Below are 27,273 nucleotides of genomic sequence, written 5' to 3' on the forward strand. Positions count from 1 at the left end.
GACTGAGAGTATTGCTACTCCCCCCTGGATGGGATGCTAGTCCATCGCAGGGTTACCCCCCAGCAGTAAATTCGCCGGTACCCATTTGTACACCTGGGTGGAGAGAGGCACTGTGAGAGTAAAGTGTCTTGCCCAAGAACACAACGCATTGCCCCGGCCAGGCCTCGAACCCGGGCCGTTCGACTCGGAGGCGATCGCGCTAACCATTAGGCCACCGTGCCTCCCAAACTAGTAAAAAATGTAGACTAAGAATATTTTGTTAGCTAGAGTCCGTCGTTGAAATCCGTGATAGCAATGTTTGGGTAAATTGGTTGCCTTTAAACCCGCTTTGATTTGAATCTGGCACGAACGAGCGACTGCATGATAGCGAGTCCATAAAAGCAGAAAAAGCCGTGAGCCGTTTGCGCTATCTATATTAAACGTGGCTTTAATTTATTCCACTGGCAGCCTTGATAAACATAAGCACTGTACTCTGGAATGCCGCAACCGTTTTTTTTTTTGCATAACAATTACTTCGCCCAGATGAGCGTTGTGGCTACCACAGTTCGCCTTAAAATTGGCCTTTGCGTTCTAAGTTAACTTGTGTAAAAGCTGATTACCCCAATGAAGTATATATTTTCCGAAAGCTTGTTGAATAAAGATTGTAACTTTTGATTTTGTTTTAGACCATAATAAGCAACGTCAGGATTATGTTTGCAATTATGATATTGCGCAACATTAGGTTTATTTGGGAACACAGAGATCCTAAACTGTTATGTGGAATTTGATCTACATATATTGGTCCAAAAAAAGGTCTCTCAGTTGTTTTTTGCTTCATTATTTTTTATACATTTTTAAACTTAAAAATGGCATTTTTAGGGCTTGTTTAGGATTAAAAACTCTTAAAAAATTAACGGAGCAAGCAAAGAAAAATCTTTAAACGCGAATTTTCAATCCGTAACTTATAAAGTATGTTTTCTTTTTTTCTAAATAAAATAAATAAATAAATACACATGCAATTCTCGAAAACAGTATCTGAATGGCAAGTTTTTGCTTTTTTAAAAAAATGATCGTATATTGACATCCAGTGAAGAACATTCAAACAAGGCCTAGTTTCATCTGATCACCATAAGCTAAATATGAAAAAGGTGAAGAGACGAACAGTTGTATGGGAACATTCTTTATGTCATTTAAGTAGGCTTTAATTACCTTATTCGTATAGAAGTTCATATGTCTTACAGAAAATTGTCATTTAACGCTATTACATTTCTACCTGATGGAGTGTTCGCCACATTGACAGCTGTAGAAACTCTGTAAGGAAGACAAAGTGCTTGTATCCATTTTATTCTATTCTGATTATCCCAACATATTCTTCTGTCTGTGTCTGTCATGAAGAGGCTTTTCTGCCATGGCCAACAATTTTGCCGCTGTCTTGACGCCTTGACTGTCGTTGTAGGGAAGTTTTAAAACGTAAGCACACGATTTACATTTTTAGCCTTGGTCTTTTCAATAGTTGAAATGAGGCTAATATTTACATTATATTATACCTTCAACCCATGCGTGAAAAGATATGTAAAATTGGATTTAACTTTGTTTTCATCTCACAGGGATATGTCTTCAAACGCAATCAAATTTCTGCCTGTCGCAGTGTTTGACAACTTGGTTAAGTTGAAGGCGCTGTAAGTCAAAACACGAAAGCAACACAGCAATCGCATAACATAGGATACGATTGCAATAAGTCAATGCATCAAATCCGGAGAAAGTGGCTCAGAGTTCACCGACATCTAGGTTTTCTTTTTGACTTTAGCCTCGCAAATTGTACCTCGTACCTTCACTGTGCATGTGACTTTCAAGGGATACCTTTCCCAGTGGCTACGAATCCTACTAAGGAAAACCTTAGACATATCATCTAAATACCAAGTACTACACGTTTGTTTGTTTGCGTGTTTTTAAATTGTACAAAAGTATGCCTATTGCGTTTCTTTTTCACAAATTGAAACACATATTCTGCAAAAGATAGCATAGATAATGGCGGGAGATCTTAGCGAATTCTATTGAGCCTTCCTTAAACATCCCCATAAGACGATGAACTAACTTTAATATTGCAGATGGAAAAAGCTTTTTAAAGGCGTAATTTGTTTTTCCACAGGTGGTTGCGGTCAAACTTTATAAAATTTCTTCCTAACCGAGTCTTTGCTCACCTGGTAAATCTACAGACCCTGTAAGTTGAAAGAAAGTACTTTTGTCGGTTGTGTACTTTTAATTTTTGTATTTGTCTCATTTTGTCAAATGGATATCTAATATGAAAATAACCAGCGGAAGCCAGTTCCAGACTCCCAGATTCCGGTTAGAATTGAGCCAGGAAACTAAACCAAGATTAGAAACACTAAACAAACAATCAGAGTTAATTGGATTAAATCAATGACACCTAAGATATTCCGTGTAAACTGGATCGGATTATAACTAAAACTACGAGGCCTTGTTAAACACGTGAATAAGATCACATCATTTGTACTCGTCACAACGTGGCCAGAGAATCCGATACTACACATCATTTGAAGTTTATACGCACAAATAAACAGTTCTGTTCTTAGGTAGTAATTATTTCGTTTCTCAGGGCATTGTCGAAAAACGCTATAGAATTTCTGCCAGAGGGAGTGTTTGCCAGTCTGAAAAACTTGAACAAACTGTAAGGATAACAAAACGCACAAAGACTGTAGAGGATCTGTAAAATAATTCACTTTCATTTTATCTAGCATTTTATTTAATAAACAACTGATGTATTGCATGATAGTTTCAAAAACTTTTTCTTTTTATAACTGAGTTATAATGTCATGTTTAGCACTCAGACCTTGCGAGATTTTTAAACTTTTGAAAAACGGATTTACTCTGTGATGCAAATTATTTTACTCCCTACTGAATAGGTCTATATTCAAAAAAGGAAATAAATTCATTTCTCAACTTTTGCCACGAAATCATAATTTTGCGCGGTTTTTCCTGACCGTCGCCTTTAATTATAATCAGTTGTGTCATTTCCTAACTTTCTCAAAATATAGCGAAATTCGCGATTGTGGACATAATGGCATCATATGACGTCATAATTATGATATTGCATCCAAAAATGCCCATGTCATCATAAAAAGTAAGCTCGTTAGCTTCATGCAAAATATTTTTGATATGTCTTGTTGTTACAAAACCCTTAGGGGGATTAATTCCATCCACCCTGTCAACTGTGGGCAAATTGGAATGGATTTGTTTACACGGCCTATGTTTAATGTAATTTATAGATATATATACCTAATTGAAGAAACGTTGACCCTGTGAAAAGCATAAACCATGAACGATATTACCCAATGGTATTCCGGGTAGACAGCCTTGGAAAGCTTAGTAATGTTCCTTTTTTATTGATAATTAAGATATTTTCTTTCTTTGAGAGCCTTAAAGCTTGATTTATACAACCGGCTTATTATCATGTTTATTCTGTCACGGATGACAATCATTTTTCCGATTTCCCAGTAAACATTTTGGTCGCATCGTTAATGGTTTATGCTTTTCATGGGTCAACGATTCATCAATCAGGTATATATTTAAAACGTTTTGGCCTGAACACTCGCGCTATGTGCCCATATTTTTCCTCGACTTCTTCCATTTGCATTTTTATCAATGTTGTTTTCATCATTTGCAGGTTTTTGGATTCAAACAATATTCACAACCTAACAACAAACTTATTCGCCTTTTCTAACAAACTGGAAAGCCTGTACGCTCTAGAGTTTGTGCCTCAAATTATGTATTTAATCTTCAATTGAGTTTGAGAGACTAATACATTTGAGTGAATATTGTGACTTTAAACCCAAAGGGATATGACCCTAGATCAGGCGTGTCGCCTTTTGTAGTTTATATACCATTTGAATTTTGCCTCTCCTCGAGGTCTGCTAAAATCCCTTACAATTTCAAAAAGTAAGTTCATTTAAATGGGAAACAAAAGTGACTTCAAAGCTCAAAAGTAATAGCAAATAACAAAAGAATTTCTATTTCGACGCTCTGAATGTGGGAATGAACAGTCTTTATGTTTTAATCTTAACTTACAGAAGTCATAATTTTTGACTGTTTTCTTTTAACTTATTTGGTTTCGAATCTCAGGACATTGTCTTTAAACGCTATTCGGTTTCTACCGGAAGGAATATTTGCCAATCTGATTCATCTCCGCTTTTTGTAAGTATAACGAAGTGTACATAGTTGGCATCCGTTAGTTAAGGTGTGAGGTTGTTGATGAGCATCGTTTTGTATGGCTGTAGAAGCCAATCCTTGATTTACATTATCTTCTGCAACCCTGTAATATGAAAACAGACGTCTGTTATGAATTTGAGTGGCTATCCACAAATGTAAACATTATGTAAATGTAAATGTTGTTTATAGTGGTCATGCACTTTGCTTCGAGATAGCTAGTTTACAGTCTTGCCACTAAAACAGAGGAAATAAATATTTCAAATGAACATAACAAGGTTAAAAATCCCCACTGGCAGGAGGCAGACCAGTTGGCTATATACAAAGCGTGATCGAGGATTTGAACTCGGAACTACCGAGAAATAAATTCAGCTAGTGGCAAGGGCACGTCTTGAACCCGGGACCTTCGGATTACAACACCAGCGCCCTAAACCACTCGGCCAAGCTTGCCTCCAGCAAGAGCCACTTCATCCATAGCTGGAAAACACAGAGATGGCGTTACATTCGAATGGTCACGTGTTCGTTACCATGAGTGGGTACCGGGTACCGAAAGCCGAAACCAGCTGAACCAGAGTGTCGTCGCGTCAGAACTTTTGACACACTTGGCTAATTTCCACTAAATCTAGAACCACAGCTCATTTTTTCCAACCTCCCCCCCCTCCCCTCATCTTCCATTTCAACGTTTTTAACGTCGTCGTGTCATGAAACAAAGCCGGGTAAATTGCAAACCCCATAAAACAGCATTGAGTACGGGGGAGGCGGTAACATATTTAAACCCGCTTTTAAGTCAAGACAATTGCAAAAAATGTGTGAAATTCGTTTGTCTCAGCTGGTTTTGTCCAAGATCGCCGGGAAGGTAAGGTCGAACTGGCACCACTCGCTACCCGCTTTCCAATAGTATACATAGCACACAACAGAAAAAATAAGTTAACTGTCGTGTTTTTAGCATTCCCAGTGTTTATTGAATTATCAGGTGGGAATTAAACAGCGATAAGAAACACGATTGTACTAGATTATATGCAAAGTGGGTATTAGTCCAATATTAATATCTAAGCAACCATTTTAACAGGATGTACTTTAAAACCTTTTACAGAGGTTTGTCTTCAAATGTTATTACATTTTTACCTGACGGAGTGTTTGCTAATTTGACAAATCTAGCTCATCTGTAAGTGAACGGATTACATGCCGTACTCTGCCATTTATTTGTTTTACATCTGTTCAATTTATTGAGTAAACATTAAAAAGCTCAGGTCTTTTGAAATATAAATTAATATTTCAAAAACTACTGTAACTCATTTTTTCCCGAAAACTGTTTTGGGGATTTCCCGAGTTTATCAAGTTGTCTTTTTGAGCGATTACTTTTATTACTGGAGTAAGAAATAGATCACACACTAAAGAAAGTGTTTCATCAAATTTTCAAACACCGAGAAGAGATTCGAAAATACGACGCGTTCTGGAGTGATTTTGACAAACTTCGACGTGTGTGGAAACGTAATGAAACTGAGAAAAAAGTTCAAAGCAATAATTGGCTGTAGCATTGACACTGAGACAGATGATCCAGCTAATGCAATCCATGTCAGTTGGTGACTTTTGTTTGCCAATTAAGCTCGACAAAACTGTCTAAAAACAAAGCAAGTGCACTACTCTAATCTAATAGTTTCTGTTTTTTATTAATTCGATATAAAATGATTTCTAATAATAATAAAGTATTTTTCGTTTGTCTCACGACGTAGTCACGTGTGATGGAGATCGCGACATTTCGACTGCACACTGCTAGTCTTCATCAGGCGATAAGGTCAACTGGTTGTGCGTGAACTTATAAAGCACGCTGTCGCGATTCCACGTCACAGAGCATAAAATCAGCTCTCTCTACAGAGGACGCAGACAGAATACTGGAACAGATCAAGATCAACACCCAGAGAGTCTGTAATACAGTACCACCAAAGACAGACAAAAGCAGAAGTTTGAAAAACTTTTGCACGAAAAACAGACAGCTGGGTCTCCAGCTGATACACCGTATCTTGACAAAACTAACTGGGTTATTAATTTGTCTTCTAGGTCCCTCAACGACGCCGAGATAGCACTGCTACAGAAAGGACTGAACTTTGCCGTAACTCCTGCGAACATCCCTGCAAACGAGATTATCGCTAGTGTCGAATCAGCTGTCAGACAACTAAACGTCGAACGAGCGGACACGGTCAGAAGAACTGTCAACAATATCCTTCAACAGGCAGAACCACCAGAGCCTAACATCACGAAGGAAATGCGAGACGCGCTCAAAAGCCTAAAGGAGGACGAGTCCATCATGGTTCTCCCAGCAGACAAAGGGCGTGCACAGCGTATCATGGATGCTGATACCTACCGCACCAAGATGTCTACCCTGATCGAGACCGGACCGTACCAGCGCCTGAAGAAAGACCCGACAGACCGTTTGACCCGAAAGCTGTCTGATAAACTGCTTACCCTGAAACGAAACGGAGATCTATCAGAGGCCGTTTACAACAAGATCAGACCTCGACACAAACAGCCGCCAAGAATCTACGGTTTACCAAAAATCCACAAGGCCGATATACCTTTAAGACCTATTGTATCATGTGTTAACACCTTTGCATATGATTTATCCGCCTACTTAGCTAACATCTTGTCTCCTTTAACAGGTAACTCGGATTTCACGGTGACTAATTCAGCCCACTTCGTATCCACCATCAGCAGTGAGACGATCCTAGACAACGAGATCATGGTGTCCTTCGACGTAGAGTCGCTGTTTACAAACGTTCCTATCGACGGCGCTGTACAAGCCGCGCTACGGAAACTAGAGAACGATCCCAGCCTTGCTGACCGCACAACGCTAACACCTGCTCAGATAACTGACCTTCTGACGTTCGTATTGAGATCCACATACTTTCAGTATAACGGATCAATCTACGAACAACGAGAAGGCGCAGTCATGGGAAGCCCCGTTTCCGCTGTTATTGCTAACCTCTACATGGAGAGCTTTGAGGAGCAGGCTATAAGTTCATCATCCTACAAGCCTAAGATATGGAAACGCTACGTAGACGACACGTTCACCATCTTGGATCGGGAAAACGTCGACAGCTTCTTAAAACATCTTAACATCCAGCAGCCTTCCATCCGCTTCACCATGGAAACAGAGAGTGACAGCAAACTCGCCTTCCTTGACACCGCAGTTTCGAGAGAACCAGACGGCCGCCTCACCACCAGCGTATACAGGAAGCCTACGCACACTGATCAATACTTAGCGTATGATTCACACCACCCTCAATCAGTAAAACGCGGTATTGTTAAGTGTCTTTACGAGCGTGCTAAACGCCTTGTAACAAAACCATCTGTTATCTCCAAGGAGAAAAACCTGAACCCGCGACCGAGTTTAAATCCACTGCGGTTTTTCCCTACGTCAAAGGTCTTTTCGAACAACTTCGCCGCTGCCTACAACAACAAGGCGTGCGCGCTGTTTTCAAGTCGGAAACCACACTACGATCGCACCTAGTACGGCCGAAAGACGCTGTTGATCCCACTAAGCAAGATGGCGTTGTTTACAGGATTCCCTGTGAATGTGGCAAAGTTTACATCGGTGAGACGGGAAGACCTATGCAAGACAGGATCAAAGAGCACGACCGGGACATCCGACTCGCCCGTACCCAGACCTCCGCCGTTGCAGAACACACCAACAACACCGGACACTACCCGCTTTGGAATGAGGTAAAGTTTATTGATCGTGACCCACACTGGTACAAACGCAGGGTCAAAGAGGCAATTCACATAAGACTTCACCCTAATAATATCAACAGGGATAATGGAATTGAAATTCCTGAAGCATGGATGCCCACGATCAAAAAACACAACAACAGAAGAACTGTACGACAGCGGACCGCTGAGGGAACAACATGACACAGAAACAGCGAGGATCGAAATGCACCAATCACAGCTGTTGAAAACCAACCAATCACAGCGCCGCAGCGTGCTTTATAAGTTCACGCACAACCAGTCGATCTTATCGCCTGATGAAGACTAGCAGTGTGCAGTCGAAACGTCGCGATCTCCATCACACGTGACTTCGTCGTGAGACAAACGAAAAATACTTTATTATTATTATTGTACTCTACCACGATGAATAACCACAACATTTTTTACGATATTAAAATGATTTCTTTTCGGCAGGGATTTGTCGTCAAACGCATTAACATTTCTCCCAGGTGGAGTATTTAGCAACCAAAAACGTCTTGCGACACTGTAGGTGAAACGGGATACACAGTGTGCTTTATAATCATTTGTTTATGGAGTGTTTTAACGACATAATTATAATGTTTGATTGTCGCTCAACGGCTTTGAACTTTGCGACTGATGGAAGGGTCATTCCCGGAACGCAAAACTAGACAACAATTAAAGGAGAAGTTCACTCCAGAATGGCCATTTATTTTCTTTACGCCAATAAAAAGTTTGTACAAAGATATGTTATTCGCCAAAATTTCAGCCTCCAACGTGCGCTATAACCCTACGAAATCTTTCCCAAAACTCGACAACTGAGCGCCGCCATCTTGGAGCTGGTAATGTATGCGTGACGTCAAAGAGCTCAGCCTGAAGTTTGGCGGGATAATTTTAATAGTCGAAACTCCTTGTTTTTTGTATCTCTTGGAGCTCTGTTTGAGCAAAATGGAGATGCACAAACAGCCATTTTGACAAACAAAAGCCACTACGAAGAAACAAGAAGTTTCGAGAATTTAAATTTTCCCGCCAAACTTCAGGCTGAGCTCTTTGACGTCACGCATACATTACCAGCTCCAAGATGGCGGCGTTCAGTTGTCGAGTTTTGGGAAAGATTTCGTAAGGTTAAAGCGCACGTTGGAGGCCGAAATTTTGGTAAATAACATATCTTTGTATAAACTTTTTATTGGCGTAAAGAAAATAAATGGCCATTCTGGAGTGAACTTCTCCTTTAAGCACTTTTTAAGAAAACCAATTTCTTTAGTGTTATACACATAGTGGTGGTTTTGATGATCTAAAGGGCTGTACACCAAAATGCCGCAGCCAAAGCATGCATTTTTGCACCACAATCACTTTAGCCGGATAGCCGGATACATTTATTTTTAATTTATGTAGACGTAAAAGTTCGTATTTCCTTTATATTTTATTGGTGCAATGCTATTTAAGACAATACGATATATAAGTACGTAGTCTTCTAATCTTTGAATTATTGAAGTACATATTCTTCTCAGGAAATTGTCTTTAAACGCTTTGACATCTCTACCTCACGGAGTGTTTGCCACATTGCCAGCTGTAGATTGTCTGTGAGTAATAGTCGAAGCAAGGCGGTTGAAGTGGAGTTTGGGCTGTAAAATCAAAAGCGCACAAATCATGCCAGTTATATTAATAGACGGTTCTTTTCAATTAACTCTCCTTTCACAAAATTAAAGTACATCAGAAATTTACACCCCTCCCATTTACACGCGAAGATTTAAAGTAAAGGAAAATAATGGGAAGTGACTAATGCTCTAACTCGCTCGTTATGACGGGACGCCATTGAAATCTTGGGCGAAAACGTTTATTTATCAATGGCTTCTAAGATTACCTTAGTCCAAATACCGCGATTTTAATACAGCTTTTGGAAGATTATTTGCCAATTCCATGATGGCGAGTTTTGCAAACGTCTTTCTTCATTTCCAAGAAAATTACGAATACATTTCACATGTTAGTCGATTAATCTCAATCCTTACATGTAAGTCTGTCTGGAAGCAAAGGGTGAAATTATCGAAATCATCAATGCGCCAATCCAAAGAAGAATGATCACAAGCCTATAACGCAAACAGACATAGCGCAAAGAGGAGTAGCGCGAACAGGCATAACGCAAAAAGGCATAATACAAGCAGGCATAACGCAAAGAGGCATCAGGCAAAAAGGCATAATACAAGCAGGCATAACGCAAAGGGGCAAAAGGCAAATAGGCATAACGCAAAGAGGCATCATGCAGACTTACATGTAAGTCTGTCTGGAAGCAAAGGGTGAAATTATCGAAATCATCAATGCGCCAATCCAAAGAAGAATGACCACAAGCCTACTCTGTAAATAGCCATAACGCAAACAGACATAGCGCAAAGAGGAGTAGCGCGAACAGGCATAACGCAAAAAGGCATAATACAAGCAGGCATAACGCAAAGGGGCAAAAGGCAAATGGGCATAACGCAAAGAGGCATCATGCAAAGGAGAAAAGTACAAACAGCCATTGTGCATATTACTCTCGTCCCAGAATCCTTATTTTTTCCTTGTGTTGGAACTACGTGAAACCGAAGAGCTCTGAGGACGAAAAGTACCACAGATAAGGGCTTGGGCATCAGTCAAATTTACTAAAAGCCTTTGTTACTTTCGGTGACATGACCTACCAAACCATTTAAAATGATGTTCAAACGGGCGGTCTATTCGTTCGTATTTCTTTCAAAAGAGCTGTGGAGTCAAGAATGGGCGGTAAGGTCACTGCTCTGGGGACGTTATGTCTCACTGCATTTGTTTTCTGTTTGTATTATACCTGATTGCCATGTGCGTTATGACTTCATGCGTGATGTCTCTTTGCGTTATGCCGCTCTGTGTAATGCCTCTGCGTTATATCTGTTTGCGTAATGCCTCTTTGCGTTTTGCCTATATATTTGCGTGATCTGTTTTAGTATTTTTCCTGTTTGCGTTTTGCATATTTGCAGAATCGGCTTGTTTCCATTGTACTTTGGATTGATATATTCCTGATTTCGATGATTTTATTTTTAATACTGAGTATTGAATTTTGTCATAGATGTACCTCCATAACAGGCCAATGCTTTTGGAAATCTTTCCAAAAGTGTTGTTTTTGATCATGGATCAGTCTGTCACGTTTAATCTAATACTGATGTTTTGGAAAGTCCAGAATAGCAGGTTCTGGAAATGTGTTTCACCTAAAAAGACGTCTTAGTCAAACAACGACAACACTAAATCGTTTTTAACACATTTCACATAGTTGAAGAATGATTAAAGTCAACGTTAAAGTCGGCCCGAAGCTTACATGAATTTTATTCTAGTTAGTTTTTTTACCGGCTACCACCATCCACATTTTTATATATACTGGCAACTGTTTCCTTTTTTGGCAGGTCGCTATCTTCAAACAATATACGTAAACTGTCCGCCAGTTCATTCATTTATACAGACAGACTAGAAGGCTTGTACGTTTTTTCGTTCGTTTAAGTTTTTACTTAAGTTTTTAGATATGATATAGTTGTGTTAATAATTATTTTAAGGGACCCGATCTCAGTACATTTATAATTATTTCCAACTCGAAGAAATATTGCCCGATTTCAGGCATACAGTTGTTAATAAGCTATTAATGAGTTGTATTTTGACTGGCTCACAAGACTCCCAACTGATAGAACATTTTTTTCAAAAATAACAGAGTGAAAAAAAAGTTTAAGCAGCTTTTACCTATTTATTTCAAGAGTTTTACCGAATACTGCAATAACTTGCAACAAGAAGAAGTCAGTTGGCTTGTCTAGCAGACTTGCTCACCTGTAAGTGCCATAAAGTTTAAATTTGTATTGTCCCAGAACAAGGTTACTTCGCTAAGGTGGGAAATAAGATAAAACCCAAAACAAAAGGTGAGACTGTAAGGTCTATTTCTAATCCCCTCTGCGTTCTTTCAAGCGACCTTTATTATCAGTATGGCGCATGCTCGAGTAGGAATTTACAAATTGTTCATTTGGCTAGATAAACGGAGAGTCAGAGTGGTGCTTTAAGAGTCACCGTCTGTTAAAACCAGGCAAACACAATAAAAGCCAAAGATGTGGTCGGCCAAATTGCTTCATACTAAGACCATAGAGGCACTGTCTTACTTCCATCTAAGCAAGTTAAACGTTTCTGATAAAACTTGCTGCTTTAAAGCATCATTCAAACAACAAAACAAGAGAATAGAGGCGAAGTCGTTCAGCGAAATTTGACAAACCATTCGCACATCCGGGGTAAAGGGCTTCTATAGTTTTCAGCTATGTTCTATGAAAAATAATGCCCGCTAGAATTCCTTTGCGCGTATACAGCGGCTATATTCTAAAATACGGTACGTCGATTTATGGATAAACATGCTTAAGCAAGCTCCTTAATCGTTTTTGTATAGGAGATACGAGATCCACTCTTTATCACCCCTCAGGTACTAGTATTTCTACCAAATGTGACCAAAATTTAAACGCCGGTCAATATACATGTGATGAGCAAATTTAGCAGAAAAACTGGAACCAGAGGAAGTGAGCCCTCATGGAGTTAACTTTAGTAAATATATCCATAAGTCCACCTAACCTGTCTGTGGTGTTAATATAAGCAAATCGGCCGACCCCATCTTTGACCCCCTGCCCGATTTTCTCAGACAGTGACTCTTAAAATGGCTATAACAAACAATTGCTAACTGATATCAAACTTAAAGGGAATGGCCAACGGCTATTAAAAACCGTACCAACAGCTATAACAGGGATTTTTTTTAATTTGCATAAAATTCTGTTATGGTCATGAAAAATTTATTAACACTCGTTACATATTTTTTTGACGTTGTTTCGCTTTGTGCTTTTATCTATTATTACATTTGATCCACTTCCCTCTTAACCCGCCCCTCATTGCAAAAGCCAACTTCTAGACCACAAGTGCAATACATATTAACTGTTCCCAACTTTTGAAATAACAAACATAGCACTCACATGTTAACAACATTGACCTATTGTACAGACAAAGTACTAAGACTGAGGTTTTGCTGCTGGAAGGCGATTTGCTGAACTGTTTACGGTTAAAGCAATAATTAGAAATCCTTCTCCTGCAGAGATCTTTCCTACAACAGAATTCAATATTTACCAAAGAAATTGCTCCGCTGTCTAGAGAATTTGCAATATCTGTATGTATATGTTTATATAGTAGATTTCTAAAGATTTCATCAATTTGACAAATGCATTGCTGCCTTCATATAAGCACATATTTCTCATTCATATTTTACATGCCGTTATCTCTAGTCATGCGTTTATCTCTAGTCGAATTGACTATTGTAACAGCTTATTATATGGACTACCGGCATGTCAGCTACAGAAATTGCAAAGAGTTCAGAACTCAGCCACTCGCCTTGTTTTAGAACAAAGCAAATATTGTCACATTACGCCTCTGCTTAGATCACTCCATTGGTTGCCTGTCAAGTTTCGTATTGACTTTAAAATTTTATTGTTAACGTTTAAGGCATAATCCATGGTCTCGCTCCGCCTTACATTTCCGAACTTATATCTGTTAGGGATACTGGTGGTAGATATAACTTAATGTCAAATTATGGAATACATTTAAACTTTCCTACATGCTAGTCTTTTATTACCCTAGGTGACAGATCTTTTTATATGGGTTCCCCAAAATTATGGAATGATCTTCCCATTTTTATTAGAAATATTTTATCTGTAAATAGTTTTAACAAGTACCTTAAGACTCATTTGTTTCGGAAGACTTCTTTAAGCTAATTTTTAATTTTTTATTAATTGTAATTTACACTTATCATGTATTTTAGTATTTTTTATTAATTTTAGGGCCATAAAGTAATTTTAATTTTTATAAATATTGTAATGCGCAAGTGAAAATCCTTGATTGATACTTGCGCAATATAAGTTCATTAATTATTATTATTATTATTATTATTATTATTATTATTATTATTATTATTATTATTATTATTATTATTATTATTATTATTATTATTACTCATCGTGTATATCAATCCTAGCAGTGAACATACAAAATGTCGAATCTAAATGTGACTTTCAGGAAAAACCGGGCATCAGGTGACAGAAGTTGAAAAATCACTATGTAGTGCCACCCTCTTCAAATAGAGATCTTATCTTTTAGGAGGATACAAAAACCTGATGAAGTTTGCTGCCCCGAGAAATCTTAGTTTCGAGAAGGAAATAATAATTAGCTTAAGAGTTTACGATAGCAATTTTTTTGCAGTCGCATGAGCAAGCACCATTTTCAACGTGGCGGCGTTTAAGCGACGAAAATTGGGCTAGTGTACGACGGGCTTAACCATACAATTTCTCTCACTCATTAACAAAATCAATTCTAGCTAGTTGTGTGTCAGCCACATTTAATGCCACACGGAATCCTAGTTTAAAAAAACTACATCATGTATGGTCATTATGTTTGGAGAGTAAAACTTTCCTCTTTTAATTATCGAAAAACTGAACATTTACACTTTTTGCTAGATTTTTGCAGAATAACATGTTTGCTTCCATATCGAATGAGACCTTTGCCAGCGCCACCAAACTTCGATATATGTATGTATTATAAGCTGACTTTTAATTAACTTTAAATTGTTTTTTTTTTCAATGGCAACTTTGCTCTATCGGTGGAACCAGTATTGTCGGTGGCGCCGAAAGTCTGTTTTGGGGGACTCGACATACCCGAGGTTGCTAACTGCGCGATTGCGATTGCGTGACAACATTGATCCCGACTCATTGATTTGAAAATAAAACCGGGGATCTTTAAGGCCAGTTTACACGAGCAGTTTTTAGGTGAACATTTTTATTTGCTCGTGTAGACGAGGAATATTGGCCATTTTTATGTGGTAAATATATTTGCTGAGAAGATGGCACGTTAGCTTTTAATTGAAAAATAAAACTTGTCACATACATTGCTCGTATAGACAACTCATCACATAAAATGTGGCAGATATTGCGACAGCATTGCGTATTGCGTATGCGTTTTGGCGTATCTCTGCTGTTCAAAGTCATCACTGTCACACAACTTCAAACTGTTGACAAATAACTGTTGTGCCAGATCAGCACGATCAAATATACTTGTCGCATGAACATTGCCAAATCAGACTTTACGAGTGCTTCAAGGAATGTTTGTGAAGAAGGGCACTTATTGCCCGACTACACTATCGCGTCTTGATAGCAGACAGTACAGCGCGCTGAGAAAATTATACATGTCTTACTTTAGTTAATATTTCAATTATTTACACTTTCGTTTTGGTGAGGACTTCATGGCCCTCGTCTTTAATATTGAAGTACTTAAAGGAACCCAAGGAGTGCATCGTTGGTACGTAGTGCCTCATGCATATGTTGCTGTATTTTTTACCACATCTAGAATATTAAACGCAAACCACTTACAGAAAATTCCACAACGAGTCTTCTTTCTTCAGCAGAGTCGTGGTACCGACCGTATAATGTAAGTATATTCTATCACTGACAATAGCTGACCACTGACTATCGACAATAGAACTTAACTCCAATACGTAACATGCGCCCATGTTTTGGAAATATTAAATGAAGACCGCATTATTTTATGCAGGTTTAGTCAAATTGTGACTTCTTTGACACAATTCGTCAATTTGTTTCGTTTTCGTAGACAAAATTACAATTATTCCCTCACTCCTTTCCTTACCACGTTGGGGGTGTGGGTGGGAGGGATACATATGAATTAGCTTGTAGGTTAGTGGGTTAGTACTTTGCAATGGAGATTGTCACGTGGTATATTGCCACGCACTTTGCCTCTACATGAAATAATTTTTGGTGTACCTAAATGAAAAACATGTGAGCTTCGTCGAACTACGACTAATTACAAAGAAACAATAAATTTAGGAGTGGTTGTGAAGAATGCGATACCAGTAGAAAACTTAGCTCTTCCAACCGTTCGCCTGGCGAACGGTTTTCAGTGATTGGCTGCCTTAAGCCACATGATGTTAAATGTGTTCTGCAGCCTATAGGAAACTATTGTTCACAACGATTCAAACGGCTATGTGTCGAGTTTATTGTAGACTAGTTATCTATTGACGTCATCAAAATTCTAAAACCCAGAATGACAAGACTCCTGAATTTTTAATCATTCAATGGCTATTCGACGTCCTTAGTATATATCCTGTTGAAAGTTTTTAGCTCGATAGCATCCACCGTCTTTGAGATAGAGCATTTTGAATTTCGGAGTTTCACGCCACACGAGATCAAAGATGGTCGCCAGAAGGCTGTTACGTTTTCTTAAAAAAAAGACTTATCCTACGATTTTTAACAGTTTGAACAGCTGAGGTTTTGAGAGAAGTGTTTATGTGAATAAATAAGAGATGGTAAATGCAGCTCGGTGAAGCTATTAGAAGCTAATAGCTATTAGGCTTTTAGTAAATGGCCCAGCTCACCACAAGTCTCTCGTAGCTCAGTTTGTTAGAGCCCCCAAACGGTACCTGGTAGGCCATGGGTGCGATTCCCGTCAGAGATTAAAATTTTTCGTTTTTCTTTCTCCCACGCTCGCGTTGCATTTCATATTTTCTCATTTGTTTTTGCGAATGTTTACTTGTTCTTGTTGATGATCTGACAGCTTTTTGTAGCAGAATTTAATGCCAGATGTTTTCATTGATTTCCGGCCACCATGTTGGAGCCTAGGCAGTTGGGCTCCAACATGGCGTTTCCATACTGTGCTCTCTAAATTTCTTTTCGTGGCGTGATAGTGGTGTGACAGTGAGAAACACCTATAATGAAAATCACAATGATAATGAAAAAAATGATAATAATAATTCACTTAATCACAGGTTTGGTGAAAAGGAACAGAGAAACGGAGAAACGAACGACCAAACGAGCAAATGACCGAGGAAGCAGACGGCAGAAAAATGATGTGGGAGGACTGATGGGTGGATAAAGTAATTAACCCTGGACGTACAAGGGGGCACCCCCCCCCCCCAATAAGGTTTTCCCGAAATTTTGAAAAGAGGATTTACTCTGCAATGCTGAAACTTTCAGTAGCTGTTCATTCAACCCTTGCAGAAATTTTGATATGTCAACCATGTGCCCATGATTTTTGATGTTGTCATGACAATGTCGTAATTAAAATCAAGTCTGGCCAAAAATCGAAATTTATAACCTTTTTCGTATTTTTCCCAGCTTTTTGAAACAGAATTGAACGATTTGTTTATTTTTACATTCCATTAGCGCTATTTTGTGATTTTTTATGAAAATGGCGAAATCCAAGATGGTTCTAATAGCGTGATGTAATATGACGTCACAGTCAACAGAAGTTATGTCACCTTGTAGATTAAGCGATGGGCTTTCTACTCAGTGCAAAATAATTTCAGTGCGCCTTAATAGAACGAAAAATCCGGGGAGGGGTTCCATCCACCCCTTTTCCTCTCTCCTTGTAAGATGGTGGGTGTATGAATTCGCTTGTACGACCGAGAGTTAAAAATGTGTCACCCAAACAAAAAAACAATAAAAAAAACTACCATCATAAAAAATGACGTTATTGTAGCTTCACATTAAACGAATCTTCAGTTTGATGATCAGAATGGATGACAAATTTATATTTAATTCTAGATCTTCTTAATGGTGTATGAGTGGCAAGCAAATAAAGCCTCACTTTTAAAGTTTTTGGTTTCTTTTCGGCCTTGTATATTATCCAAAATATTTGTTTTATTTTTATCATTTTCTACTTATTATTGATTTCCTGCTACTTAGCATAAAAAAAATAATTTCATGGGACATAAATAATTTAATTGATTGCCTCATGTTTTCTTCTTATCCTTTAAGAATGTTGTCAGATAATCCTATAGAGACAATTGAGCCGGAGGCTTTCAGAGTTGACATTAGAATGCACATGTAAGTTACCAATCCCTGAATAAGCCAAAGTAGTAGATATACAGCACATTTCCATGTAAAACAAAAAATTACATAAATCGCATTAACGTTATTAAGTTAATTTAACAAAGAAGTTTTTTTAAACAGAGTGTATAGTAGATGTAATTAAACGAAAAATACCAAAATTGCAGTCAGGAGTAAACAACGCTCATAATGTATTCAAGACGTTTCGACCGAGAATCTTCAGTCTTCTTCGGTTGTTAACATGGCAGAAAAACAACGGCTTTTTAACGGTTTCACATTTGTACGCGCGCGCGAGTGACTAATACAAGTACACGCGAACGCTGCGCGTATAGTAGATGTGTTGACGAGTATGTCAAAACTGTTGAATATTAAATATCTCAGGGTTAAAGACGTTGGCGGGGAATTCATTAGTTATAGAAAAAATAAAAAGTTTCTCAGTCAACTGAATTGCCTTACTTTCGAGTGAATTGACCAGAATTTAAAAAAGTATAATAAAGTTCTCACCAAATGAGTTGAAAGTGCTTTTAAAATAGTTATAAAATCCAAACGGTTCGGGCTTAGCCCTTCATCAGTGGAAAGTCGATTTCAGTTAAAAACGTTGGCTTGCGCCATGAAAACAAATTTAAGTTCAAAGGCGTGCGCGCGATAAGGGCGCGCGACAACCTAAAGATATCGAAAATCTGAATTCAGACCATGTGGCTGACTGGTGCCCAGCTTGAAAATTAGACGCATTTCCTATCGTTTCCGCCGCAGAGCATGACCCCTCGGACTTGTGCGTCTTGTAGGGTGTGTCCGTTTGCATTTGCGTTTGCACACAATTTCTGCTTCTGACATCTCCTTCCTGGACATTAATCTTCGCATTACAAATGGTCGCATCAGCACTTCCATCCACTACAGGGTCACAGACACGCACAGCTATCTTCACAAACAATCTTCGCATCCTCGGCACTGCAAGGATGGTCTCCCCCGTAGTCAACTTCTTAGACTTCGGCGTCTGTCCTCTGACGACTCCAATTTTCTGGAGAAAGGCAAGGAAATGATTTCTTTTTTCGTTCAACGTGGGTACTGTGCCTCCTCTCTACAGCGTGACCTGGACGCAGTTCAACGGGTCAAACGTGATGACGTCATCAAACATCAAGACTCCGAAAGTAGAGACCTCAGTCGAATTCCCTTGGTTCTCACATTCCACCCTTTAAGTGAAAGAATCAAGCGGATCCTCGTGAGCAACTTCAGCATTCTATCTGGCGATCCACAGACGAAAGAAATCTTTCCTCAGCCGCCGCTGGTAGCGTATCGCCGCGATCGCAACGTCCGAGACACCTTAGTGCACACCGCCGACCGTAACCAACCTGGCCCTCACGTGGGAACCGCGCCTTGCACCCACAACCGCTGTCGCACGTGCGATTACATTTCTCGTGACAGCACCCTACAGGGTCCCCAGTGCTCATTTAACATCAAGGATGCTTTCACCTGTCAGTCATCTGGCTTGGTATATGCCATTTCTTGCCGCCGTTGCTCCGCCGTCTTCATCGGCGAAACAGGCCGGACATTAAGAGAACGCTTCGGTGAACATCTCCGCAGCATTGAGAAGAACCTGCCGGGATTTCCTGTCGCAGAGCATTTTAATGCAAACGGACACACCCTACAAGACGCACAAGTCCGAGGGGTCATGCTCTGCGGCGGAAATAAACTACGCAAACGCCAGGAAATGCGTCTAATTTTCAAGCTGGGCACCAGTCAGCCACATGGTCTGAATTCAGATTTTCAATATCTTTAGGTTGTCGCGCGCTCTTATCGCGTGCTCTTAACGCGGCGCGCCTTTGAACTTAAATTTGTTTTCATGGCGCAAGCCAGCGTTTTTAACTGAAATCGACTTTCCACTGATGAAGGGCTAAGCCCGAAACATTTGGATTTTATAACTATTTTAGAGGCACTTTCAACTCATTTAGTGAGAACTTTATTATACTTTTGTACTTCTACAAGTGCCACGCAGCACAAGGAAATTTATTTTTCCATTTATCATTGATTATTGATCAGAATTTAGACAGTTTTTGGCAAAATGTACCTGTATGAAATCATAGGGTGTCAAGGTTTTTTGAGCGACTGATGTTATCGACAGCCATCAGATGATAACAATTGTTTGGTCGTGCTTTTCTCCTTTTCTGTCTAATGCTAATTTCCTTTCTGACGACAGATATTTACTTCGAACAAAGCTGAAGACATTAAGCCTCGAGTCCTTCGTTGGCCTCCATGGTTTAAATTCTCGACTGTGACGTATCACCCATATCATTATTATTTATTACTTGTAACCAGCGCGAGGGCCGCACTGGGAGAATATCGCCCGAGGTCTTTTTTGAAGGGACGAAGAGAAGTTAGGGGCGCAAAGATAATAAGAAAGACCGAGGGCGGTAGTAGCCCAAACTTGTCCAGGGTTAAGGGCAGTTTACACGAGCAATTTTTATGTAACATTTTTATGTGACAAATATATATGAACGTGTTAATGTCACAACAGTTATTTATCAATAATTCACAGTTCAGTGCGGTAGTAATGACTTTGGACAGCAAAGATATGCAGAACCAAGGCGTGCCCAGTGCCCTGTGGGAGATTGGGGACCACATATGCTGTTGTTATAATTATTTGCCGTATTTTATGTGACGAGTAGTCGTCTACACGAGCAATTTTTCGTTCGTGACAACTTTTATTTGCCACATAAAAGCTAACATGCACCTTCTCAGCAAATCTATTTGTCACATAAAAATGGCCAATTTGCCTCGTCTACATGGGCAAATAAAAATTTTCACATACAAATTGTCAAATAAAAATTGCTCGTATAGACGACGCCGATGAAAGATAATAAGAAGTTAATATGGCCCTCTTTGCTGTCTGTTGCATTGAAATCCCTTATAATGGACTTTGTCATTATGGAAAAAAACCGGGCCTACTATTGGCTAATCACAGAGCGCACTATATCTTAGCAAGCTCTACCCATATAATTATCTTGTAACACATTATACAATAGTATTATCGTAATTCGACACATCATCATAACCTCTAAAAACCATTCCTGATACATAGAAATGACCAAACGTTAAGGAAATAGAAATAATGTGGATGAATTATAATGGATCCCAGTTGCTATACAGAACAAAGAGTCAGTAAGTGCATGACTTACGTTTTAAAGTGCACCTAACCCCTGCGGCAATACTTTCAAAATTGATTGTACATGAGTTAGAGAGTTGAATGGTTAAATATTTCTTCATCTCAATGTTGCGTTTTTAAGTTATGAAGGTTTATTTTTCCAATATGTTAATGAGTATGACGTCTTCCCAGGCTTTTAAGCATACTTGTTTTGCTTATATCATTATTTACTCGCCATTACCAGACACCAAATTTACATTAAAAATTGTGGAAATTGCGAGTATTATGATAATGCTTTTTAAATACTGCTTGTGTGAACCAGTCAAAATCTGTATATTGAATGAAGACTGGGTAGACGTCATACTCATTAACATATTGGAAAAATAAACCTTCATAACTTAAAAACGCAACATTGAGATGAAGAAATATTTAACCATTCAACTCTCTAACTCATGTACAATCAATTTTGAAAGTATTGTTTCGGGGGTTAGGTGCACTTTAAGCTTACATCGATAACTTGGTAATATACATAAAGACAGTTAAGCCGCTTTTGAAATTCTATTCTATTGTGTTTTTCAGGTTGTTAACCAATAGAACCGTTAGAACAATGAAATTCTATCAGAACAACCCAGACTTTGCACATTGTACAATACATATGTCAGTACAAAGCAATAGGCCATTTCCGAGTTACCCTTCGCCTCTGTTTCAAAACGAGTCTAAGTGCGAAATCATTTATGTGAAAATGAGCTTTACCTACAGGTCCATTTTCATGCAAATCAAACTCATTTTCATTTGAATAGTTTTGCACATCAACTCGCTTTGAAACAGAGGCAAAGGGTAACTCGGAAATGGCCTATTTACGCTGTTTACAAAGGAATTTCAAGAAAATCATTTCCTTAGACAATCGTTTCGATCATTTTTTGACAGTTCTAAGCCTACACTGAGAGGACATTATTAGAACTATAAGTAGTAGATTGTTCGGAGAAATTGACTCCAATAGGGAAGTGGCATGTTGGTCTAGGATTAAGTAAGAAATGATTCATCCTCTCATAGATTATCTGAAATTATATCATTGTATAACGTTGGGAGTGTCTAATATATCCACTCAGTTAATGTGCTATTGCATTGTTTTGTTTCGGTTACAACATGAATACTTTTGATGAGGCAACCAATTTTTGACGTGACACCCATCTTATTCTGATAATCAATAGATAATTGACGTGTTTAAACAAGAAGCTGGCAACCTTACGGTGTTTGCACTAGACTGTGAATCGAGTGGTCTACGTTCGAGGCGTGATCGGGTTCATCGAGTTATGTTCTTGGGTGAGACACTTTTCCCCCACAGTGCTTCTTCTTCAGCCGTTCTGTCTATTTAATAACCCTGCCACGGACTAGCATCCATCCAACGGACCTATTAAACGTACTTTTAGTCTCCGCGCGCTGCATTAGCTAGAGATACCTGCCGGACTTATGAGCCACTCGACACAAAAGTAAACTTCCTCTAAACTTCGTCTTACGTGGTTATCCTTATACCTTAAAGTGTGCGTACGAGCGTAGTGTCCCAGGACGGGGCTCATTCCAGTTTCGGTAACATGAAGCGCCTACGAGTATTTCTACTCTAATAATGATACTTTTCCCTCCATGGGATGCTAGTTCATCGCAGGGTTACCCCCAAGCAGCTAACTCGCGGGTACCCATTTATACACCTGACTGGGTAGCGAGAGGCACTGTGGAAGTAAATCGTCTTGCCCAGGAATCCAAGAAGCGGAACGGACCGAACGGGCCGCTCAATCCAAAGTCTAGCGAACTAACCATTTGGCCACCACGCCTGTCACATTTACATCTTAGTTCACTGTTAAATATAACAGTCTTTTTTCCAATGTCATTAAAAAAGAGATAAATGTTCTCTCCTAGAAATCCCATAAATGCTGACACTGAAGCTATTAAAGTTGTCCAATTAATTGGGACTGAGAGTTCAGCTTTGATCTCTGCTCTTCTGGCCTCGGGATACCATATGGTTACTGGCATATCAAACGTGGTAATGACGGAGACGTTTTTACCATGTCCTTTGGGAACATTTTCGAACTCTTCCTCTAAAGGAAAAGGGGGATGTACACAATGTTCACCAGGTATGCCACATGCATTTATGCAGCTGGTCTCTAAATCTGAGTAAGATAATTATTTTCAATTAGAAACTGGTAGAAAGACTAGTTGTTTTTGTTTAGTTTATACGACTTAAAAAAGACTGACATATCATGAAAACTTCCGTTCTTGGAAATTAGTCACACATGGCTAAAAAAAGAAAAAAAAAATCAAAAATTGATTTCATTCACAGAGAATTACTTCAGTTGTAGTCGCTGTATTGCAAGTAGGATTGGAAATTGATAAACAAATAAGGCTTAGCGTCATTTAAAAGGGATTGCTGTGATCATAATTCAAACGTAACCTGTTCATTTTACCGGATTTTTATGGCCCATCAGCGGTCTTTCTTTTGCACAGTACCACCATCTTCCCTGTCGTCGAAGAGAGAGACCCTGAATGAGGAATGAGTGTTTGACCTTAGAAATTAAGGACCGACAAAGTTTGTCTAAGTTTGGTAAAGAAGCCTTTAACTAAACAAATGTTGCTATGGCCGTTAATACCATGTAAAATCAAACATCAACTACTGTGTACTAGTGTACATTCCTTGAACTTTACACCCATCTAGAGACAAACTTGGCATTTTTTTTTTTTTTTTGAAAAAATGGTTTTGCCGGTGTTCAGGGGTTTAAGATCCTTAATTTCCAGAAATGACTTTACATTAACATCGCCATTTTTCTAAGGTATGTACCACCTCAATTAAAACCAAGCACGAAGACATCTCGCTTGCACTTGGATGATCTGCTTACCGCAATGTCCTTTCTTTTTTAGGCGGTTTTTACTCTGATGATGTCGGGTACGTGGCCACAAGCTGCAAGAAATGTCCAAACGGTTCTTTTGTTCCATTTGACAAAACACCAGGAACACAAAAGCAGGATTGCAAGTCTTGCCCTGAAGGTAAACAGAGCTGCCTAAACCTAGTGACCAGATTAATCACTCAATCTGCAACCCAGGAGTTCGTAAAATACAAACGTCTTAGAAATATAATTAAGTCATATTTGAAAATGAGGCAAAAAGAGGGCGTGTAAGGGATGGTGTAACCCCAATTATGTAAGTGGATGATAAGCCACGGTTGCTGGCCAAGAGCCACGTCCGATACAATGAGATGTATTGAGACACCATTAGTAAAATTCATTTACATCGAACAAGTAATCTTCACTTCATAGAATACCAACCATACGTAAACGAGTCTTTTTCTTGAAGCAAGCCGGATTACCTTCTGGAGTACCTTTTTTTGTCTCGAGTTCTATTTTATCTTTTAGTGAAGTCTTAACTGTTATCGAGACAGTCGAATTCCAAAGGTCAAATTAACTATTTTAAACTTTTAATAGGAACAGAGACCGATTTCTTTGCTGGAAAGCGTGCCTGCAAGTGCTTGGAAGGATTTTACCGGACAAACATGTTCGAACAATGTCACAAATGTGGCGAAGGTGGCCTGAAATGCCAAGATGATTACGCTTCTCTAAAATCGGGTCATTGGTGGGAATGGCGGAACGTGGCGCACAAAGACCGCTACAGAGATTTCATTGCTAACCTCTTAGCATCTACACCAGCATTAGATCCGTCTAGCATACAGTTCCCTTTCACGATACCAACGCCTTACAAGTGTCCAAGACAAGAGTCTTGCAAAGGTGGCTTAGATTCCAATTGTGTGAATGGGTATGAAGGTCCACTATGTGGAGTATGCAGTACAGGGCACTATAAGCAATTACAGACGTGCAGACAATGCCCGTCAAAGCAGTTGATGGTAGGACAGTTGTCCGTTATTGCAGCCATTGTGTTGATTATCATTGTAGTTTCAATGTGGGCAAGCAGAAGAGAGACCAAGAAGAGTGGGAGGCGAGCTCTGATAGACCTGTTTTTCTCCAAACTTAAAATCGTAATCGGCTTTTATCAGGTCACTTACGGTTTGTTACATACGTTCTCCTTCATAAAATGGCCAGACTCCCTAGAAGTGGTCGCGAAATATTCAGAAATACTCCAGATGGATGTACTACAGATGTCGCCCATTCACTGTCTCTTCCCCAGATTACACGTGGATGCTTTTGGAAGTTTGTTCGCAATAATGACAATAAATGCTATTGTTATTGGCTTGTCTGCTCTCGCTTATGGAGTACGTAAAATAATTATCTTAAGAAGTCAAAACCTGAAAAACGGGGAAAAGTTAAGAAACATCTCAAAAACAAAAAAGCTTGTGTACAGAAATTTGTTTTTCTTCTTGTACGTTACATACCTGAGCACCTGTTCCAAGACAGCCAGTGTCCTGCCGCTTGCTTGCCGGAAACTTTGCCGCGATGAGAAAGAAGAGTTGTGCGACAAGTACATGAAGGCCGATTACAGCATACAATGCCAAGGTGCAAGCTACAATCATTTGCTGATCGGAGCGTACGTTTCCGTTGCCTATATCGTTGCCCTCCCTGCCATCTCATTTATCGCACTTTGGAAAAAACAAAAACAAGCCAATTCCAAGGATAAAATATCGCAGGACCCAGGCTGTAGCATGGAAATGATCGCAGGACTACGTTTTCTATTTGAAAACTACAAATCTGTTTCTTGGTATTGGGAATTCGTTGAAATGTCTCGCAAAATTATCCTTACATCTGGCCTAATCCTTGTGGGGCAAGAGAGCAGGTCTTACATCGGCTTGGCATGGGTCATTGCTGGAATGTATGGGATGCTTTTCTCCTGGATCAAACCTATGCAAGACTCGACCGAGAACAGATTAATGACGACATCCCTTGCCGTAACAGTTGTCAACCTGGGTATCGGAGCTGTGAGCAGAATTCCCGCAGAGAACCTACCAGCTTCGATTGATCCGTACACTGACGCAGTCTTATTCAAGATGTTGATTATTGGAGCAAATACGTTAGTCATTGGCTTAGTTGTTGGTAAGATGATACTATCAATTCTTGGGTTGTAATTAACCACGCGACAAGGCGGCCATGTTGGTGGACAACACAATACTTGTTTTGCAGAATTTGCATGATAAAAGAGTTAAGTTCCCAGAAGAAGGAAACCGTTTGTTCTTGTCCATCAACATGGCTGCCGTGATGTCAGTTGAAAGGTAGCAATAGTGAGTTTTAAAAGCGAATTATTCGGCCCACAGTCCTTGTTGGCCAACTTACAGTCAATATTCCGTGTGATAGTGCCGGATACGTGTTAAATAATTCCATTATTGTTTTTAAGGTCTAAATTTGTATGGCAGATCATCCAACTTCTTTATAGTTCAATATTATATCTCGGCCGCATTCTTCGCTGTTGTCTAGTCGTCTAGTTTCCATGTCTATAAAAGAAACAATGAAAAACTATAAAGAAAGGAAAATGGGCGTGGTATTTTAACACGGAATTGCTAGGGGTGAAATGCGCACGTTTGCTAAATCACACCACTAAGATCACTTGCACACTTTCCTGACATAAGTTTTATTGTTATTGTTTTTGACATAAAGAGGTACGCATCGCGAGTTTTATTCCTAAAATCCAGCAGGGTGAAATTTTTATGCAGAAAAAGAGCACGCGTATTCGAAAATGATATATCATTTTTATGTTAAACGTTTTTAATCCTTCTTTAAATTACTGTATAATTCTCTTTTTTCCCTTGTTTCTTTGTCTGTACACCTGGATTAATTCTTGATTCTGCTTTCTTTTAGTTCAGTACGCAGTATTTTTGTTTCGTTACCTGAAAGAATGGCGTAAAAATCCCCAGTGGTCTTTTTCTTGCTGCCTGGCTTTGCTGTTACCTCTCAACGATTTCCAGGGAGAAATGTCTGATTTAGTTGAAACGAACGTCCTTCAAAATCAGTCCCAAACAGGACAAATTGAAATACCCACCATTCTAACTGCCGTGAAAGACAGTGGAGCTGTTGATGTAACTCTTGAAGAAGATGAACAGGATGATGATGCCAAAATGGAGAAAAAGAATAAAAATCGTGAAGACGTCGACTACAGTGACAAGAGACGTCATCAACACACACAAACAGAACTGTTTGCGCTTTCCGTCGCTGAACCAGTGGTCAACGAGCCACTGGAAGAGAGACGAACGTCTGTGAGTACGTATAGCATACAAACAAACGTGCAGATCAAAATCAGATCAATGATGAGATGAACAACTTGCACAGAAATACTTTGTTTGAGGAGCCTTGCGATTGTAACATAATTAATTAAATGAATGAA

At 39.2% G+C, this 27,273-nt stretch overlaps 3 protein-coding genes and 1 long non-coding RNA gene across 4 annotated transcripts in view; all 4 read left to right on the top strand.

Annotated features, from left to right (window-relative positions):
* Window positions 1–3,582: 3,582 nt before the first annotated feature.
* On the top strand, window positions 3,583–5,593 carry LOC144659136 (uncharacterized). Its single transcript, XR_013571864.1, has 3 exons — window positions 3,583–3,736; window positions 4,120–4,191; window positions 5,297–5,593. It is a non-coding gene; the product is annotated as an uncharacterized LOC144659136 (long non-coding RNA).
* A 104-nt stretch (window positions 5,594–5,697) lies between these two features.
* LOC144659220 (uncharacterized) lies at window positions 5,698–7,577 on the top strand. Its single transcript, XM_078519652.1, has 3 exons — window positions 5,698–5,786; window positions 6,139–7,509; window positions 7,565–7,577. The coding sequence occupies exons 1-3, from the start codon at window positions 5,698–5,700 to the stop codon at window positions 7,575–7,577; spliced, it is 1,473 nt and encodes a 490-aa protein (XP_078375778.1).
* A 61-nt stretch (window positions 7,578–7,638) lies between these two features.
* On the top strand, window positions 7,639–22,340 carry LOC144659221 (uncharacterized). The gene is made up of 12 exons (XM_078519653.1): window positions 7,639–7,923; window positions 8,383–8,454; window positions 9,438–9,509; window positions 11,331–11,402; window positions 11,673–11,744; window positions 13,034–13,105; window positions 14,445–14,516; window positions 15,331–15,411; window positions 17,754–17,822; window positions 20,020–20,094; window positions 21,544–21,625; window positions 22,176–22,340. Exons 1-12 carry the CDS (start codon window positions 7,748–7,750, stop codon window positions 22,338–22,340), a joined length of 1,080 nt encoding a protein of 359 aa, XP_078375779.1. The 5' UTR covers window positions 7,639–7,747.
* Window positions 22,341–22,926: 586 nt separating this feature from the next.
* Window positions 22,927–27,273, top strand: part of LOC144659222 (uncharacterized) — a 5,070-nt gene continuing 723 nt past the window's right edge. Inside the window, exons 1-4 of the mRNA XM_078519654.1 lie at window positions 22,927–23,093; window positions 23,875–24,000; window positions 24,435–25,991; window positions 26,751–27,145. Coding sequence (XP_078375780.1) covers window positions 22,979–23,093; window positions 23,875–24,000; window positions 24,435–25,991; window positions 26,751–27,145 — 2,193 coding nt within the window. The 5' untranslated portion in view covers window positions 22,927–22,978. The remainder of the gene's footprint in view (window positions 23,094–23,874; window positions 24,001–24,434; window positions 25,992–26,750; window positions 27,146–27,273) is intronic.

The sequence above is a fragment of the Oculina patagonica genome, chromosome 7 (assembly GCF_052425735.1).
Source record: "Oculina patagonica isolate OP01 chromosome 7, crgOcupat, whole genome shotgun sequence".
Lineage (NCBI taxonomy): Eukaryota > Metazoa > Cnidaria > Anthozoa > Scleractinia > Oculinidae > Oculina > Oculina patagonica.